At 38.6% G+C, this 18,482-nt stretch overlaps 1 protein-coding gene across 2 annotated transcripts; it reads right to left on the bottom strand.

Moving 5' to 3' along the window:
- Positions 1-2,186: 2,186 nt before the first annotated feature.
- Positions 2,187-13,602, bottom strand: LOC148098250 (nectin-2-like). 2 transcript variants are annotated; one of them, XM_087829752.1, is made up of 8 exons: positions 13,374-13,602; positions 12,048-12,389; positions 11,627-11,929; positions 10,773-10,866; positions 7,913-8,067; positions 6,118-6,217; positions 5,064-5,179; positions 2,187-4,734 (listed from the first exon to the last, which is right to left on the bottom strand). In XM_087829752.1, exons 1-8 carry the CDS (start codon positions 13,489-13,491, stop codon positions 4,670-4,672), a joined length of 1,293 nt encoding a protein of 430 aa, XP_087685878.1. In that variant the 5' UTR covers positions 13,492-13,602; the 3' UTR covers positions 2,187-4,669. The 2 variants fall into 2 exon arrangements, with proteins under 2 accessions (XP_087685878.1, XP_087685877.1); XM_087829751.1 differs by having other exon boundaries at positions 5,068-5,179.
- Positions 13,603-18,482: the final 4,880 nt, after the last annotated feature.

Raw genomic sequence — 18,482 nt, 5'->3', positions numbered from 1 at the left:
AGTTCAGACAGGCTGCACAGACCTTAGAGAAAATGGTGTAGAGCGCCAGGGGTGTCTTTCTGTTCAGACATCCAAACATCAGATCACTCAGGTCAAAAATTTTTATTTTACTGACTTAATCTTCCAAATTAATGAGGTACAAGATCAGGACCTTTTGAAAAAAAACAAAACAAAACAAAATGCTTCTTAGTCTTTATGAAGTGTAACATGTCTCCTGTTTTCATTCTTTTTAAATCACTGGAATTAGAATGTAAGTCATCTAGTCTGGCAACTTTCTGAATAAAGAACAATTGTTAGTTGCATGGGCTTTTTTTTTATAGCAGCTCCTTCCTCCTCATTGATCTAACAGTGCCTCTTTGTTTGGATTCCTTAGACAGTTTCCTTTTGTCTAGGATTCTCACTAAACAAGCCTCTTTTTATTTTTTATTTAACCTTTATTTATAAAGGTAGTCCCACTTAGACTGGGCTTCATACCATCTAATCCTGCAGATGATCTGCAGGGAGTATGCACAACTCCCTAGTGATCAGGGGCGGATCTACAGGGGTGGCATGTGTTGTAATCTCCTACCACCCCTAGTGGCAACCTGATTTTACAAAAGACAGTGTTGTTTATTAAAATAAGCTGGCATTAACACCTTGAGCCTAGCTACACTAAACATTGAATAGAAATTCTAAAACTGCATAATGTATTGAATATGATTGCCCCCCCCCCCCCAAACAAACAAACAAACAAACAAACAAAAACAAACAAACAAAAACTAGCACACTGGCACACTGTAAACTATTAAAACTTCCACACAGCCTAACTCAGTGATCAGGCTCTTCATAAATCCTGGCATAGTTCATAATTTTAATACAAAAATTAACATTTATATTTAAGAGAGCAAAAAGTCATGACCCCAGTAAATAAACAAAAATGTCAAATGCAGAGATATTCTTTTTATTTTTTTTGTCTTTTTTTTGTCTTTGTTGCATCTTTGTGTGCGATCCAGTAACCTTGTTTTGCAATACAAGAACTACACAGATAATTATGGAAGGTTATTATTCTCTTGATTATTGTTCCAAGTGTGCCCTGGATCAAAGGTCACCCAGTGTGTCCTTTCTCTTATATTCTCCATAGCAAGCAAGTACTAAAAACAGAGGCTTAGTAAAGAGAACATATCAGTCACAGTATTTTGTGAGAAGTGAGAATGTAATAACAAGTTCCTCTAACCATTTCTGAAGCTCAACATGATACTAAAAACAACCCAGTTTCTGAATCTCATTCAGGTTCCTGCCTGGGGCTCTTGAAAACAGGAACAAAACACAATAGGAGCTGTGGGTGATGTACATTTTGAAAATATATGTAGTATTTGATAATACTGGTGGTACAGATGCTGACTTATATTGAGCCCGTTTTTAGGGCGTACCCATAACAGATTTGCTTAATACAAAACAAGTGATCAGCACAACAATATTATCACAGAACATATGAAAAGCATGTGCAACGTAATCTGATCAGGATGCCTCCGGGACATGTCCCACATGTATGCGGTCCCCGAAGCAGTTTCTGGACATGCTGGCAAGTTTACATCACTCAGATGGCTTTATATGATTGGAAAAGGTTAAACAAGTACCTGGGATGAGGAAGATCTGGGCATGTCTAAGACTGCAGCTCAAATGGATAAGTGGTAGCAAATGATTGGATGGAAGCAAACAGAAATCCAAATGTAATAATATGGAAACAGGATTTTGGAAGAATTTCTGAAAATGTTTACCTCCAGTATATGGATAGGAGAGCAATACTGTGGACAGTTTCTCTTTAGAATGCAGAAGATTTTTAGCAATTGTACTGATAGTGCAGATCTATAGTTTCAGATCACCTACAAAGACACAATGAAGCTAATAAAAAGTTTAGTTAGCCAACCCGCGTGGAATTACAGTAAAAATATCTCTCTGCTCACAGCACGTGAGTGACTGAAGTCCTGTCTCACAAGACTTATAATTATCATGTATTTCCTTTTTTTGTGACAGAAGTCAGTTCCCAACCACATGATCACATGCTGAGTTATGACACTTTAGTCTGTGTATCAAATTTATCCAAAGTATCCAGCTGTGATCCTAAAAACTACCTGAAAAGCCTTCAGTTGATTCAACATGCTGCAGAGTACTGAGAGTGACTAGAAAAAGAAAGCATACGTCTCCCATACTGGCTTCTTTTCATTGGTTCCCTGTTAAATCCACAATCATATTTAAAATCCTTCTCCTCACATACAAGGTCTTGAATTATCAGGCCCAGTCTTGTCTCAAAGACCTTATAGGTCTGTACCAACCCAGTAAAGCATTTTACTCTCAGACGGCTGGTTTACTTGTGGTTTCTAGGATATTTAAAGGTATTATGGGAGGCAGCGCCTTCAGCTTTCAGAAGCCACTGTCTTGGGTACAACCTCATGAACAAAAATATCACTTTGGGCCAGACTGCTTTAATATTGCAAACCATGCCAGTCCTAAAAATATAACACTGTGCAGACATGGATCAATATTCTACTTAGACAAACAGATTTTTTGATTTTGTTTAAGATTGAGATGTGCAAGCCATTTTTTTACATTATAATGTTTTCAGTTTTAACATTATTTGATATAAAAATAAAATAGACGTTAACTTTTCTGAAGGAAGGAAGTAAATAAGTAAGCTATCTAATGCTAGGAAAGTCAAGCAGTTTCTTCTATGTGGACATTATGAGTTTAATTTCTCTTTTCTTGTTAATGGACCATCCTACCCTCTTTCCACTTTGCTCAGCCAAGAGTGCTGGCACCTGGACCAAACCAAATCATGAAATAACGAAAGGAGGAGGGAGGCGGGCTCAGAGGCTGACTGGATTTTGCGCTTTGTTGCTGCCAAAAAACAAAACTAATTCTAGGAAGCAAAAAGGTTTATAATTACCCTGTGAAACATTTTATGGACAATACGAAAAATGATTTAATACGACGGCAGAGTGTTACAGGCATGGCCCTTTAAGACTGTAGCCTCATGGGCGGTGTAGTCCTTGCTGCAGGGAGAACGTGTGGGACCGCCCCTCCGGCTGTGTGTTTGTGAGCGTGAGGGAGGGAGAAAAACATAAGCTACTAGGTGCTACCGAGCAGAAGCGGGAGATGGAAACATGTAAATATAAAAATAACCACTGCAGCCAAAAAGAGTGCCTGACGAGCCCAGTTGTAAGTAAGCTATTAAGACTCGACTGTACACTGTGTTCATGTTCATGTTCCCTATATAATCACTGTGCTTTCAAATCCTCTGTAACTTAACAGCTTACATTATCAGGAGGAAAATAGAACAGATAGAAAAACTGAGCTCCAATCAGCACAGACAGACAGACGAGCTGCAACTGCATTCACACATTGGCTGTATAGTGTCATAGTGCTTTCATGGGGAAAAAAACATGGGGAAAAAAACAACAGGCAAAATTTGATAAAATCAAGTAACAAATAATTTAAGTATTTCACTGTATTTCTATCATTAACCAGGAATCATTTCACATCACTGTAATTTAACACATGGCAGACAGGACAAGAAAGGCAGACAGTGCTTGGCTTGTCAAGTCAAACAATTTTTCTCCTTTCATCTTGAACAGTGTTACTATAAAGCTCCCCACCTGTCTGAATCCATCCTTAACATTACTGCCATCCTGTGGTAGCTGTTGACAGTGGTTCCTGAAACCTGTGTTGTTTGTTTTAATCTTCCAAAAGATTGCAGCTCTCTGTTTTGCTGGTGTGGTGAAAGAGGGCCCAGGATTGCAGACATGGAGGCAAAACAGGGGAGTTTCAGCCAAAGGAGAGCCTTTTAATGAAAAGGAAGCTAAATACGAACTGTCTAACTAACAGGATCACGATTGGAACATAATGGAACAAGGACAAGGGGAGACGGACACAATATATACACAGGAGGATGGAAACACAGCTAGAGAAACAGACATGATGAGATGGGGGAAGCAAAGCAGAACACGAGGCACATGAGATGACGACTACCAAAGTAAACAGGAACTCACAAACGCTGAGACACAGACACAGAGACGTGAAGAGACAGAGAGAGCGAGAGACATGACTGGGGAAACAGATAGGGAAATAAACACGGAGACAAGACTGACTTCACAGCGAGACGCAGAGGACAAGACGCAGAGATGACACAAAGACAAACCTAATATCAAACAAGACACCTTGAACTAGAAATACAGATAAACTCAAGACTAAGAGACTAAACTCAAGCTCTGTGTATGCTCTATAAACAAAATTGAATTGAACTGAATTGAATTAAATTATATGAAACTCAAACTCAATCTTAAAACATGCATGTGTCATGGTGGGTCTTCAACCAAGTTTTGAATTTATTATGGTCTTGTGATTCATTCCTTTGGATTTAAGAGATTTTTACTCGTGACTTTTGTATTCTTTAACAACTGCCTTTATTATTTCTACCTCCGGGCTGTTAAGTTATATGAGTTTCCTTTTGTGTCTAGTTTCCCCTGTTTTGTTACCCTTTGTTTCCACGGTCATGTGCCTGTTTGTCTGACATCCCCGTGCTTTTATGTTAATCTGTCTGTGGTCCAGACCCTGTTGCAGGTTCACATGTCACGTATGGTGTCCCGTTCAGGCAGGGGCATCTGTTCTTCATATGTTTATTTACCAGCTGACTTTAAAATGGCATGTGGGTGGAGCCTTCAGTCCAAATAATGTTCATCTTTGCTGTCAGAGAGATTCCTGAGGGATCATACGGAGCATTTGTTTAGACCTGTATTTAATTTCAACTGAAAATGTAAATACTTTCAGTGTCTGCAGATTTAACAAAGAACATTTAAACTTCTATAACACTTAACACACACTTCTTCTTCTTGTAGCTCAGCTCTTTCAAGTAAGATAGATGTAATAAAATCCCTTGTGCACAACTAAAACTATAAATGTGCCTCCAGTAAACTGCACAACAATAGTTAAAATTAAAATAAATAATTAATGTACTTTTTTCAGAGCCCTATTTAACTGTAGTAGAAACAGAAGAAAGCTATGAAGTATATAAACAAATTAACGGTTACTGACCTCTTGATCTCTCTGTAGGTCTTCTTCCTCTTGTCCGTGATCATCGTTTCTCACACTCCGGTGAAGTTTTGTGTCATGCTGCTTGCCACCATGTTGGTTTAAAGACCTCCTACTGTACAAAATAGTGACACAGTATTCATTTAGGCTGCAAATTTGTGGACATTAAATCAACTTTTAAAATTTAGCCTCTGTACATCACAACAGTAGATTTGAAATAAAACAATAAAGGTACAATTTAATTGCAGACTCAGCTGCAACTGAAGGATTTGAACAAAACTTCTGTATTACCTTCAATCATAAATAAAGTCTGAATACTTTGCCGAATACTTTGCAGGCAGTGAGTCTTTTTACTGCATCTGTCTTCAGTTACAATATATTTTTCCAGGGATTCACTTTTATAAAACCAGGAAACGCCATGTAGGATGCGGTTCAATTGGGGTAGACTAACACAAATGCATTCTTATTGGACCAAAGACCGCTTCTTCAGGACCACTGAGGGTACCACACATGACAGTTCCCCTACTAAGATTAGCAACTACAGCCTCTGAGCTACCTACCAGGTGGAGAGAACGTTTTGTCTTTCTATTGCACCAAGCTAACTAATGCACTTTGCTTTTCACAGAATGTAACAAAAATGTGACTTGGCCCCTCGTAATACTGGGAAAAAAAATCATCTGGATATCTATACTGATATGGACTGGGTAATGTGTAAGGAACAAATGGATGCCACATTGTTTAATAGAAATGAAAATGATCTACCTACAGAGGGCTGAATTCAAAGCTACCCTGAAAATCAAAGGGGTTTGGGTGATTAGTACCAATTCTTTCATCTGCCTGCATATTCTTGCCTATTAAGGTCAGGCATTATTGTACAAGAGGAGGAAACCAGGATCAACCGAACCAGCGTAGGGCCTGACAATGTGTTCAAGGATTTCATCCTGATTCCTAATGGCAGCCTGTATAGGTCTCTAGAGGTACATAAGCTTTAAAATGAGAAGTACTACATATTATTCTAGATATTAGATACATGCAAGTTAATATATGAAATACCTTTGAAAACATCCATGTTTATAAAAGTACCATGCTGCAGCACCAACAACATTCAGGAAAAGCAAAACACCAAATAAGGCCCAAGCAGCAGAGCATGCTCCTACAGGGACACAGTAATGAAGAACATGAGAATGAGATGATTGTTCTTTCCCACTTTTATGACATTTAGTTTTTTATTACAAACTTAATTCATAAGACTGAGACAATAAGGAAACCCAACACAAGTCAAGCACGTGGCTCACAAAGAATGAGATTTCCACACTGGATCAGTGGGTGGCTGTGTTTATAATGAAGGTTTACAATGACTTTTGGCTTTTTGGCTTTTGGCCAACAGGATGCTGGTAGAAACTGTGATACTGATGGCCAACCATAAAAGAAGTGGCAAAAGTGGTAAGGGATAGGGGTATTTGAAGTCAGCAAGAGAGAAGCAAAGATAGGGGTATGAAGGTGAGACTTTAAATATAGGGACTATATGCAAACGAAGAGAGCAGTTTAATACAATGTAAAGAGAGAGTAAAGGAGAAAATTGGAGGACAGATGATTCTGGATTCAGTGAAAAGGTGTTGAACACTTATTTTTGGAAGACAGAGGAACACAGGCTGACCTATGAGTGGGGGAAGATCCACACAGGGGGATTATATTTTATGTAGGAGACTGTAAAGTAGTGTCAGGGAGGAGCGCAGCTTGGAATAATAATAATAATAATAATAATAATAATAATAATAATAATAATAATAATAATAATGGATTGCATTTATATAGCGCTTTTTGAGAACCTCAAAGCGCTGTACAATACCACTATTCATTCACTCTCACATTCACACACACTGACTACCAAGCATTGCATGGTAGTCTGTTGGATGACTCTGGAGGTCAAGTAGAGCAAGTGAGTGAAAACAGAGGCAAGGATCACACGGTGGAAGCTGAAGAAGGAAAAAATATGCAGAATTCAGGGTGGAATTAAGACAGGCTCTGGGTTCAAGATTCAAAATGTTTATTGTCATGTGTACAAAGAAAAGCATTTCTCTGTACAATGAAATTCAGCAAAGAGAGAGGTGGCAAAAGAAAAAGGTTTATAGTTGAGCTGAGTGTGAAGCTGGAGACCAAGAACAGCTAGTGAATCTGGAAGTGCATCGGATTATTGTGAAAAGAACTTAAGTCAGCAGAACATGTGCGTGAATGGAGAGTAACAGTGAATATGCAGGGAGCAGAGATACAGAAGGTAAATTATTTTAAATACCTGGGGTCAACCATCCAAAGCAACAGACAGTGCACAAGAGAAATGGAGCAGAGAGTGCAGGGAGGGAGGGTTCGAGTGTGTGGAGACGAGCGTCACGGGTGATTTGAAATGAGTACATCAGAGTTGCAGCTCAGATTAAGTGGCGTGCAGACAAAGAGAGGCAAGGCTGAGACAGTTTGGACATGTGCAGAGCAGGAATAGTGGACATACTGGACAAAGAATGCTGAAGATGGAGCTGTCAGGCAGGAGGAAAAGCAAAAGACCACAGAGGTGGTGCACGGATGTAGTGAAGGAGGACATGCAGACGGTTGGTATAACAGAGGATGATGCTACAGATTAAAGGAAGCACTTCTTTAAGATAGCTTCTTACTAAAGATTAGTGGAATACATACATAGGTAGAGTCCATCATTTCACTTTTAGCTTAGATGTTCAAGTTTCTATTTATTTTCCTCATAGAAGTGCACAGAAAAGAAAACAGAGTAATATCAGAATGACACAACAGCCACAAAAGCACAAATCCAAAAATCAGAAACAGATATCCAAGCTGACCTCACCTGACGCCACACGCACATAAAGCTGACCGTGTTTACTTCCATATGTGTTAGACGCTTCACACTGATAGAGGCCATTTAGATCAGAGCTCAGACTCAGCAGTTGTAGCTTTGCACCGTCTACTTTGACAGCAGACTGCAGCAAAGACTGGCCAGATCTGGAAAAACATGAAAGAGACTCAACATGAAATGTACAGAAAGAGCAGAAAAGTGTGAGTTGTGCTAAAAGTCAAACACATTTTGGTTATCAGCTCTTTGCAATAGATCTTTTCTTGCCCACAACAAGATTTTGTATTTTTTTAAATTTTCACCTAAATACAAAAATACCTCCCACTTAACATGTTCAATTATTTTTGTGTGAAAACAAGCTTCATTTTAGTAAGATTTCAAACCACACTACTCTGGAGAACAGCCCAGCTAACTCCCTGTTTAGCATCCTGTACGTCAATTTGTAACTCACAAGATTTTGATGTTTTTTATCATCTTTTGTGGAGCATTGATATGAGGATTTAACAGGCCACATCTAAACAGCAGCAAATTCTGACGCCAGATGATAAAACTTCTCAATCCACTGTTAATTTATATTACAAACGTGAGCAGAATGGGGTTGCTCTCTCAAGAGGCTCAGAATGAATTAATGCATCTTAAGAGCCACTTAAGATAAAACAACACCTAACTGTTTAAATGCATAAACACTACATTTACCAGGAATTCTTCACATCTATAATAATAATAATAATAATAATAATAATAATAATAATAATAATAATAATGGATTGCATTTATATAGCGCTTTTTGAGAACCTCAAAGCGCTGTACAATACCACTATTCATTCACTCTCACATTCACACACTGGTGGAGGCAAGCTACAGTTGTAGCCACAGCTGCCCTGGGGCAGACTGACAGAATCTAATGGATAAGCAGTAAACTACAGACAGAGAAGCCAAGAATGACTGCTGAGTCACACTGTATCATTTTAGGACCCATTGTTTCATTTCATTTCATTTAAATATGAACTGTTAATACATCCTATAACCTACTCTAAAGAACAAGTATGACTGGATGACTGCTTATTATTAGTCTAATCTCACATCTCTCCAATGGCGCCATCTATATGGGTCACCAACATTATCACCTTTTGTTTTTTGGATTTGAGAGGAACTCAGATCATCTCTCAGGGGGGGGTTGTATTGTTTTTCACTTAGTGTGGATCCACACTTTAACGGCTATGTCCTAATCAATAAACATTTCTCCCACTTCACTTTCCAGTCTTCAGCTCTGATGGAGTCCCGAGAACTGTTTTTGCGACATTAATTCTCTGACCATCGTGAACCAAAATGTATCTTTTGGAAGGAGCTCAGTCAGTGAAAATATTTACAGTGCTAGGGGGAAAAAACAGCAGCTACTTTTAGCTGCTCTCTTATTCACATGAGCATACAGCAGATAGCCTTCCTGACACAAATGCACCCCAAGGCATTTGTGTCCTCCTGGACAACCAACAACCAGATGCGCTTTTGTAGCCCACAGGTCCAAACTACTCGCCAGCAGCAGCAAAATTCAAACTGCTTCCAAAAACCAGAAACTGTCAAAACACTGGCTCTCTCCATTCTTTGGGTTGTGTCTCACACAAGAAAGCAGAGAAAAGATTAAGAGATAAACAATCAACAACTGTTGCAAGTGACCTTCACATTACTTTTACAGTGTGTGAAGGGTAATTACTGAGTGAGCCTTGTCAGCACCTGAGTAAGCAAATATGCTGTTTGGGGAAATCAAGGAGCAGCAGGGAGTGAGAGAAAATGTAGGGGAAGGAGAGAGAGAAATTAAGTGCTTTCAGTATCCAGGTGACAGGGTTATAAAGGGCATGCATTCAAATAATGTGCTCAGCGGCTTTTACCAGGCAACTGAAGAACAATCAAACAGAAACCTGCCACTATGCAACCAGCAAAGATTTACCACTGTGTAACAGCAAATACCTTTGAATTAAAGCATTTTAAGAACTGCATGACAGCAGTCATTATTGCCTGCGAAGCTAGGAGTGTACATATTTTTGTTTATGTTGAATAAATAAGTAACAAGTGGTTGAAGGGACTGTATAAAAAACATCAAAAACATTATCATCAATAGTCACGGGACACTGAAATCTTTCCAAATGACTGAATTTGATACTTTATTTACTATGTAAGCTTTTCCATTTGAGTAGGCTACAACATTTCTTTCAGTTTTATTCATTGTTATGTGAGGAACCAACCACGATTTATTATAACATCTACTTAACGAGAGTGTCTGTGATGTAGTAGCTCATCTGGATCATTATCCGTTTGTGTAATGCTGAAGTACAGAAACAAAGTGATAAGTTCTGTTGGCTCTGCTTGGCTTTATTGTAAAAACGAATGACTATTAGAATCCACTGAGAATTGAAAAAGAGTCCCAAACCAGCAGTGATTCTTGTGAACCAACATGTTCTCATCCCAAAGCATAACATTTTATGCTATGTGACAAATTGTCAGTATGTTACGCTTTTGGTCACATATGACCCAGTTTGAGTGAGGATCCATTACATAATAATCATGTGTGTATTTCACTAAAATATGACCAACACTCGAGTAAAAATATTTGAAGTTTAGACATATGATTGATGTCTCACCATGAGTCATCAGTCATTCTTTTGACATATGACTGACTTTACTCAACATCCAATTCTGCTATGCTAGTTCAGATAGGACTACTGGGAATGAAATTTGAGAAATTATATATGAACAAAACCTCACAAACTTTTCATGGCTCAGCAAGGTCACTTAGGACAAACAAAACAAACCAATGAAATGAATGTTTCAGCTGAAACTGTTATTCAAGCTACTTTACCTGCTCCATGTAAAATTTGCACTTGGGTTGGCTTCTGTCACACACTCAAATGAGTCCTCAGAACTTGCTCTAATGTTCACTTCTGTAGGAGAGACTGCAAGAGCAGAAAGACAAATAACATGAAAATAATGTTTCGCCTCTGTCTCCTACATCTTCGATCCGAACTCGACAAACTTATGGTACTGAGGCTGATGTTGTGTGGTTCAGGCCATTATTCAGTCTTTAGCAATAACAATGCTCTTTTTTTTAATCAGTCTAGATGTTTTTGTCTTTCAGAAAGTATTTTCCCATCTATTGTGACAACATGCTACTGTGTGACAAACAGGAGGCAAAGTCATGAGATTTGGGATGTTTCACTCCCATTCATTTAAAAAACAAAAGAAGCACAAACTCCAGAACAAAGAGGAAACACAAAACAAAGTATCTGGATTGGACTCGATCCTCTTTCCAGCAACAAACATTTAGGTCCACTTTCTTAGTTGTAGTCATTTCCTTGAGGGTTTTGTCAATTATCAATGTAAAACTGCCTCTGTTTACATCATTTAATGATGTAAGGAGTCAAACCAAAGTTTGGTACATGGGATGTTTTGTCTTTACTACACATAAAGCTTTTAACGATTTCAGAATTCAGAAACAGATCATATCTATCAGTCCCTCAGTAGAGCTGTAGAAATGTTGTCTTTAGCATATAAACTGTACAATCGTTTCACTAACAGAGTCTCATGCATTGCCACAGTTGTGTCCACTGGCTAATCCACTAGCAAACTTTGCAGAGATTTCCAAGAAAAAATATAACAAATCCATCAACCATGGATAAAAACAAATAATAAACTACATCAGCAGCTGATACTCACAGTAGACCTGTATGGTGAAGGGCAGGGTTTCGTCTTTATACAGTGAGTCACCACTGATGGCACACTGGGCCTGGTGACCATTCATTTCTCTCGTAGGAACACCAAACAGAGAGCTGACTGTGGTAGTTGTCCCGTTGTCATACTGTGTGGAGTTTGTTGTCGTCCTCACTTTGTCTGCCAAAGCACCAGTGAGCCACCTCACCTCTGCAGGAGGCTTCGATCCAGCAGCCGTGCAGGTAGCAAATAAAACCTCTTCTGTGCCCAAAGTGGGAAGATTGTCCTTGATGTTTGTGAAAGGAGGCACTAGGAGATGTACAGCACACAAATCAATCAACATGCAAGCAGGATGGTGAAAATAATTATGTCTCACATACAAACACAAGATTATTTTAAAACAAAGATAACAAAAAGTTTAGTGTACCAAGCAAATTTAGTGGTATCTGAGTCTTTTGATTTCCACTGGGAAACAATGTGAAGATGCACGTGTAGCTGCCTTCATCCTTCAAGGTAACATTGGATAACTGGAGAGTTCCATTTTTGCTGTTAAAATTCCCAATATATTTAAAACGATCATCACGGCCATTTACAAACTGTGCTCCATCTCTGGGTAAGATAGTTAGGAAATTGTCATTGTGAGGTTTTTCTCTCGTCTTCCTCTGCCAGGTAATCTGTGTCAAGTCATCATTGGTATCAATGACATGGCATGGTAAGATGGCCGTACCTCCTTGAACCACTGTCACATCTCCACCAATCACCTGGAGAGCTGTAAAGAGCATTCAGACAAAAATTGTAATAAATTATTTTGTGTGTGTGTGTGTGTGTGTGTGTGGGGGGGGGGGGGGGGGGGGGGGGGGGGTCTTGTTGTACCTCTGTTGTGGTCAGTGCTATCCTCAATGCTATCAGCAGGTTGAGGGTCACAGATGCAAACAGACTAAATAAACTGATCCACAAGGCCAGTAATGTGTTGGGGATGGAGCTGGACTCCATTATGGTGGTGTCTGAGAGGCAGATGCTGTCCAAGATAAGGACAATCATGGATAATACCTCCCACCCACTCCATGATGTACCGGCTAGTGACAGGAGCACGTTCAGTGAGAGACTGACATTACCAAAAAGCAGGAAATCATTCCTGTCTGTGGCCATCTCCCTGAACGACTCCTCCATCTAATACACTGTAAACACTGCAATAGTTACACCCTTTTTACACACACACTCTTTTCTACTCTGTAATATTCTTGCCAATTTTCTTGATATTTATTTATAATCCCCTCTGCTAATCCTTTTTATTTATAATTGAGTGATCTCTATGTATTAGTGCTACTTTGTAAATGTGTAAAATCTGTAACACAATGTATTGTTTGGAGTTTAGTCTGTTACTGTTACTATTTTTACAATTTCTTCTTGGAGCAACTGTAATCTACATAATTTTCTTAGGGATTAATAAAGTATTCTGAATATGATTCTGATTGTTTCAGGATACATGGCCTGCGTTTATCCAATGACACCGGCTTACCGGTATCTTTTGCTCGTTTCTCCTCCTCTTCTTTTCTTTTTTTTCTAAACTGAGCACCTGATGGCTTTGAACTTTTCTTGTCCATCTTCCATGGGTTTTAAAAATACTAAAACGAAGGTGATCGTGCGCAGCTCACTAAAAACGGGGTTTCTTCTTATTTAAAATGAAAGATTGTAAGACATTTTCTATTCTACCTTCGACAAAAGCAACAACAATAAAGGATAATCCACGTACCTTCAGCGTCTGTACTCATCAGAAGCACTATCATCAGAAGCGCACTACGTATCATGGAGTCACATCGTAAAGGGAAACGGTGGCAGTAATTGGCACAAAAGAAGGCAGCTTCATCCATCCGCTAATCTTAAAGTTATAAGAAATGATACACGGTCCAACGTCCGGAAGAGAAAAAAAAAACGTTGTTAGATCTGTGAACGAAATACACATACTCATGACCATCGGTCATCGACCGTGACCGTGGTGACACGTATTACTGTTTCCGACGTCCTTGTCCTGAGGGGGGGGAATCCGCTCAGACTGAGCTCCCAGAGAACAGTTTGAGAAAAACAACACCCCAGCACAAAAAGCACGTGGCAGTCAATACACCACAGAAACAAAAGACAAGCAACAGGTGGGTAAAGAGTAAGAGAGAGCCAGGTGTTCTGGGAATCCATCCTACCTGACAAACCATCCTTACCGGTCCTGCAGCATGTCTGCGCTGGTCCAGTCGACCCGCCATCTGGCCCGGGAGGGGACAAGCATCGAAGGGGTTTGGAAAGGGAGGGGGAATGAGTGTGTATCAGTGTATGTGTATGAGTGTGTGTATCCTGAGTTTGACTGCGAGAGTGTCCTTCGTACAGCCAGGCTAAGTAAACAGTCTTCCAGCCGACCCAGGTGGCCTTGCGTAGGAAGGAACAATCTAAACACCGTATGTTATCAGGGTGAGAATTTGTTATGTTCAGCTCGAGCCTTGAGACCACAGCTGGCGCCAGAATGGTAGCCGCATGAAATCATGGTGATATTCCTTCAGTGCGAACAACTGCATGTCAATTTTACAGCCGATCTAGCAGTCCGTCACTGGTCTCTCAGGCTACGTCCACACGTACACAAGTATTTTTGAAAACGGAAATTTTCCGTTTTCTTTTAAAAAAAAAAAAAAAAAATCCCATCTACCAGGGCTGGACTGGGACAAAAAATCGGCCCGGGCATTTTGACTAGAGACCGGCCCACCAGGTATTATAGGAAAAACCATAAAGCCTTTGAATGAAAACAAACGCTGTTGTCACAGTGATGTACACTGTCTTGTTGGTATAAATGTATCAGTCTAATAAACTTAAACCTACACCATCCTCCCTATTCTGGTATTCTAAACAGTACCCAAAAGTAGACTGCTTGGTCGAGTTAACCTCCTAAACTATCTAGAACACATGGTGAAAACCTGAAATAGAGGTGAGACATGATCATTACTGATTACTGATGACAGATTTAGATATATTTTCATAAACCATTAATTTGCCACATCAATAAACAGCATGGCAGGGCAAAATATTTTTTCTAACATGGCAACCTTTAAAAAGTGAAAGGAGATAGAAAGACAGGTGAAAAAGAATAAAACTTAATTGACTTTTTGATGGCATTTTACACACAGTAGTGGTACAGTATCTAGAAAATGTGGGAAAATACTGGCAAAATCAGCTCATCATTGATCAGTTTCATTATTGAAGTAGAAACAGGAGAGGGAAGGGACAGAATGAGAGAAGAAGAGGCAGCGGTGCAAGACAGAATAACTCCAGCTTTGTGTCTTTTTCATTGTAGCTGAAGTCCGGGACAAACTGTGGTCCTTTTCACCTCAATACGAAAAGCGCAATTTTCTCTGAATACGAGACCATTCTGTTTTTTACGGGACGGTTGGAAACTCTAATAACTTACCTTATAAATAAAATAAGATAAAACAAGTTCAACATCAATAACATCATAGCACCCGCCCAGCAGTATATAAACTCCACAAAATATGAATAAAAACAGACAGGAATATTATTCCAGATTAAATAAACTTTAAAAAAACAACAACTTTAACTTTAAATATTTTGCTCTTCATAAAAATATATCCTGTCAAAATTATGCAAGTTAGAAATATGAACATGCTGCCAAACCCCCCAGAAAAAATAAATGGAAGCATACACAAGGTTTGAGCCGCAGACGGAGCTGGGCGTTGCTTCAGGAATGGAGCTAATAAACTGTGCGGGCCATTCAGTGTCGTACTTTCCCTGAGTGCATCATTACACTGCAGCTCCATCTGAATCTGCACAGGTGCAGTTCAGCAAAGTCCGCTGACTTGGTTCAACATTACTTGGCAACAGGGAAAGTGAGGCAGGTTGCACTGGTGCATTTGTGACAGCTTCACTTGAAATGCCTTCACCCCATCATACATGCCATGTCCATGAACTGACAGATTTCCTTGATGAGCTCAAAAACTCTATTGAGAATTTTTCCCCAACTCAGCCAACGGACCTCTGTATGATGAGGAATGTCGGCAAACTCTGATTCTCTTTCCCACATAAAAGACTGAAATTGACGGTGATTTAAACTTTTAGCTCAGATAAAATTTACGGTTTGCGTTACGGTGATCATTACATGCTCCATTTTTAGGACTTTACCACACAGCCTTTCCTGGTGTGTGATGCAGTGATATGCTGTTAACTCACCGGTTCAGTTCTCCTCCTGCATCTTTACTCGCATCCTGCTGACTAGTCCACTTTTTTCACCACACAACACCAGCGCTCCAACTGTTGTAAGTCCATGCCTCTCAGTAGTAGTTAGGGTAAAATGTATCATGTACTCTTTCCCCATTTTCTTTGTGGCTTAGCTCAACCTGCATTTTTCTACAGCTACAAAAGTTGGTTAATATTAAAGGTTATATCCAGTTGATATAGGGCCATCATGTGGATGTTAAATTGAGATGTAGAACCTACTGAAACGCATCTTTACTGCAGTAAATATTGATAGAGTACACATGTAACTGCATGGACTTTAGGAAGTGAAAGATGAGAAATAAAACATGAACAGAAATTATGAAAAGAAATGGATGATTTCAGACATCATCCTTTTAAATAGCAGAAGACTCACTGTATTTCCTGATTCACAGCTAACAATAAAAAACTATACTAAACGCTGAGAACGAAAAAAGAACCTAAGATATTAATGTATATTTTAAACTCCCCAAATTCCTTTTAGATTGAGGATTGAGTTGCGAGATAAAGCTTGGTTGGGTCACAGATGTTTGATTGGCATTAAGGAGAGCTAAACAGTACTGAGCAGGCAATTTTAATGTTGCAGTTGGGTAAATCCTATTAAACCTGCGCTGTGTTAAATAAGTTGCACTATTTAAATACTACAGCACAATTTTATTTTTTTACATTTTATTTTATTTGCTAAAATACATTTTGTTTAGTGTTTAAGTATGTTCATGTTTTTGATGTCCAATCTAAAAACAGTTATCATGTTTACATAATAGTTTCAAACAGCATTGGCATGTTAACGAGTTACAGCAAACACACCATATGCAAAGATTTTACTGTTGTTGTATTTTTAGCACTCAGCATAACTGATAAAAGTGGTCTACACAATGGTGTGTGCAATTTAACAGTGTCTGAATACCTCAAAGGTAGGTAGTGGCAATAAGCCGGATCAATCACTTCCAGTCAAGGTCAAGATAGAAATTTAAATTAATTTACTACTAATTTTATACAGAAACTTCTTCATAAAAGTATTTTCTATATATATTGAGCTATGACCATGTCATCTGTTACACCTGTGTTGTCTTTTGAGGTAGAGTTAAACAACAACATGTTTTGTTGTTGTTGTTGTTGTTTTTCTTGTGTTAAAAATGAAATTTGATCATACCTGTGGCTCTCAGTAGCACATAATAATTAAGCACATGATTTACTAATGCATATAAAGCGCAAGTTTAATTAAAAGTTCAAAGAGAACAAAGAGAACAGCATCTTGAGTTGTGTCCAGTATGACATGGGAGGAGATGTTAGAGGAACTTTGTCTTTTCCCATGAAAAGTCCTTCAGTCTTATATATTTATAACCTCATATGAGCTTTCTGTACTTTGATTGGTAGGTGACCATATTTCCATTTCAGTTGTGTCTTCCTCCTTGTCTTATTATGGTAGCTGTTTTTCTGTCTTGTGCTTAATTTTGTACATATTGTCTAAGTCTTTCTTTGATGTGTTGCCTGAGTAAGCAGTATGATTTTTGACCTTATTCCCAGTGCTTCCTATAGTATTGCTGGAGTTCTGTGATTTTGCATCCTCTGACTCACTCTTTATTTTCTCTGGATTGTTGCTTTGAGTTTGACTCTTCACTCCTGATTCCTGTGTCCTGCATTTGCATTTGCAAGGTTTTGTTTCCCTGTCCCAACTTTTTTGAAGTATGTTACTGCCAACAAACTCAAAGTGATTTAACATTTTTCATGTAAGAGTAAAATGTCCAATGGTTAAACATTTGATATGCTTTCTATCTTCCATTGTTTGAGATTGCATTTTGTTTTTATTTACATTTCACACAGTGTCCCAACATTTTCAAGGATAAGTGCAGACAGAGCGTACAGACGTGTTTTTACTGATGTCCACTGGTTCTAAATTGCAAAGGATTTTTATCCAAATATTTAAACACAATCCTTTAAAATCCTTTAAAATGTAAAATAATGTTGGTTTGTTCAGTTACTTTTGAGCCTCTTTAAATAGGAGACGGTGCATTGTAAGTATTAATTATAATACTTACTTATAATATAATGCTTATTTACGTATTACCCATATCATATATCATATATTGATATACTAGTTATCCTGTCTTGCAGTCTGAATAGAAAGGCAACTAAAACACAATATAGCATCCAAAGGGATTTGCACACAGAAAAATGCCTCAATGCCACTAAAGAAAAATAACCTTCCATATATTTCTCCATGATTTTTTGGATGGAAATTTTTTTTTTTCTTAATTTCTGTTCAAATAACCAATAGATTTACTTTAAGGCATACCTGCTGTCTTCTCAGCAAGTGATGAGGTAAGAGAAATTAAATCTAGTTGTATGCCATCATATGTGCAGTTACTTTGACTAAGCACTGAAACGATACAAGATGGAAATGGATTTTACATAGATTAAATTGGAATTTCTCTAAAGAACTGTGTATGAATTGTGGTACTGTGATAATCCTTGGTGAGACGGGGGGGGGGGGGGGGGGGGGGGGCTTACATTCAGGAATTGAGTTGTAAGACATTCAGTTTATACATGAATTTATATATGAATAAGTAATAAGGTTAACATGATTGGCTTCAAA

The sequence above is a fragment of the Neolamprologus brichardi genome, chromosome 16 (genome assembly GCF_056152115.1).
Source record: "Neolamprologus brichardi isolate AB-2024 chromosome 16, ASM5615211v1, whole genome shotgun sequence".
Taxonomy (NCBI): Eukaryota; Metazoa; Chordata; class Actinopteri; order Cichliformes; family Cichlidae; genus Neolamprologus; species Neolamprologus brichardi.
Note: the sequence above shows the minus strand (reverse complement) of the source record. Positions and strands in the feature narration are given on the sequence as shown.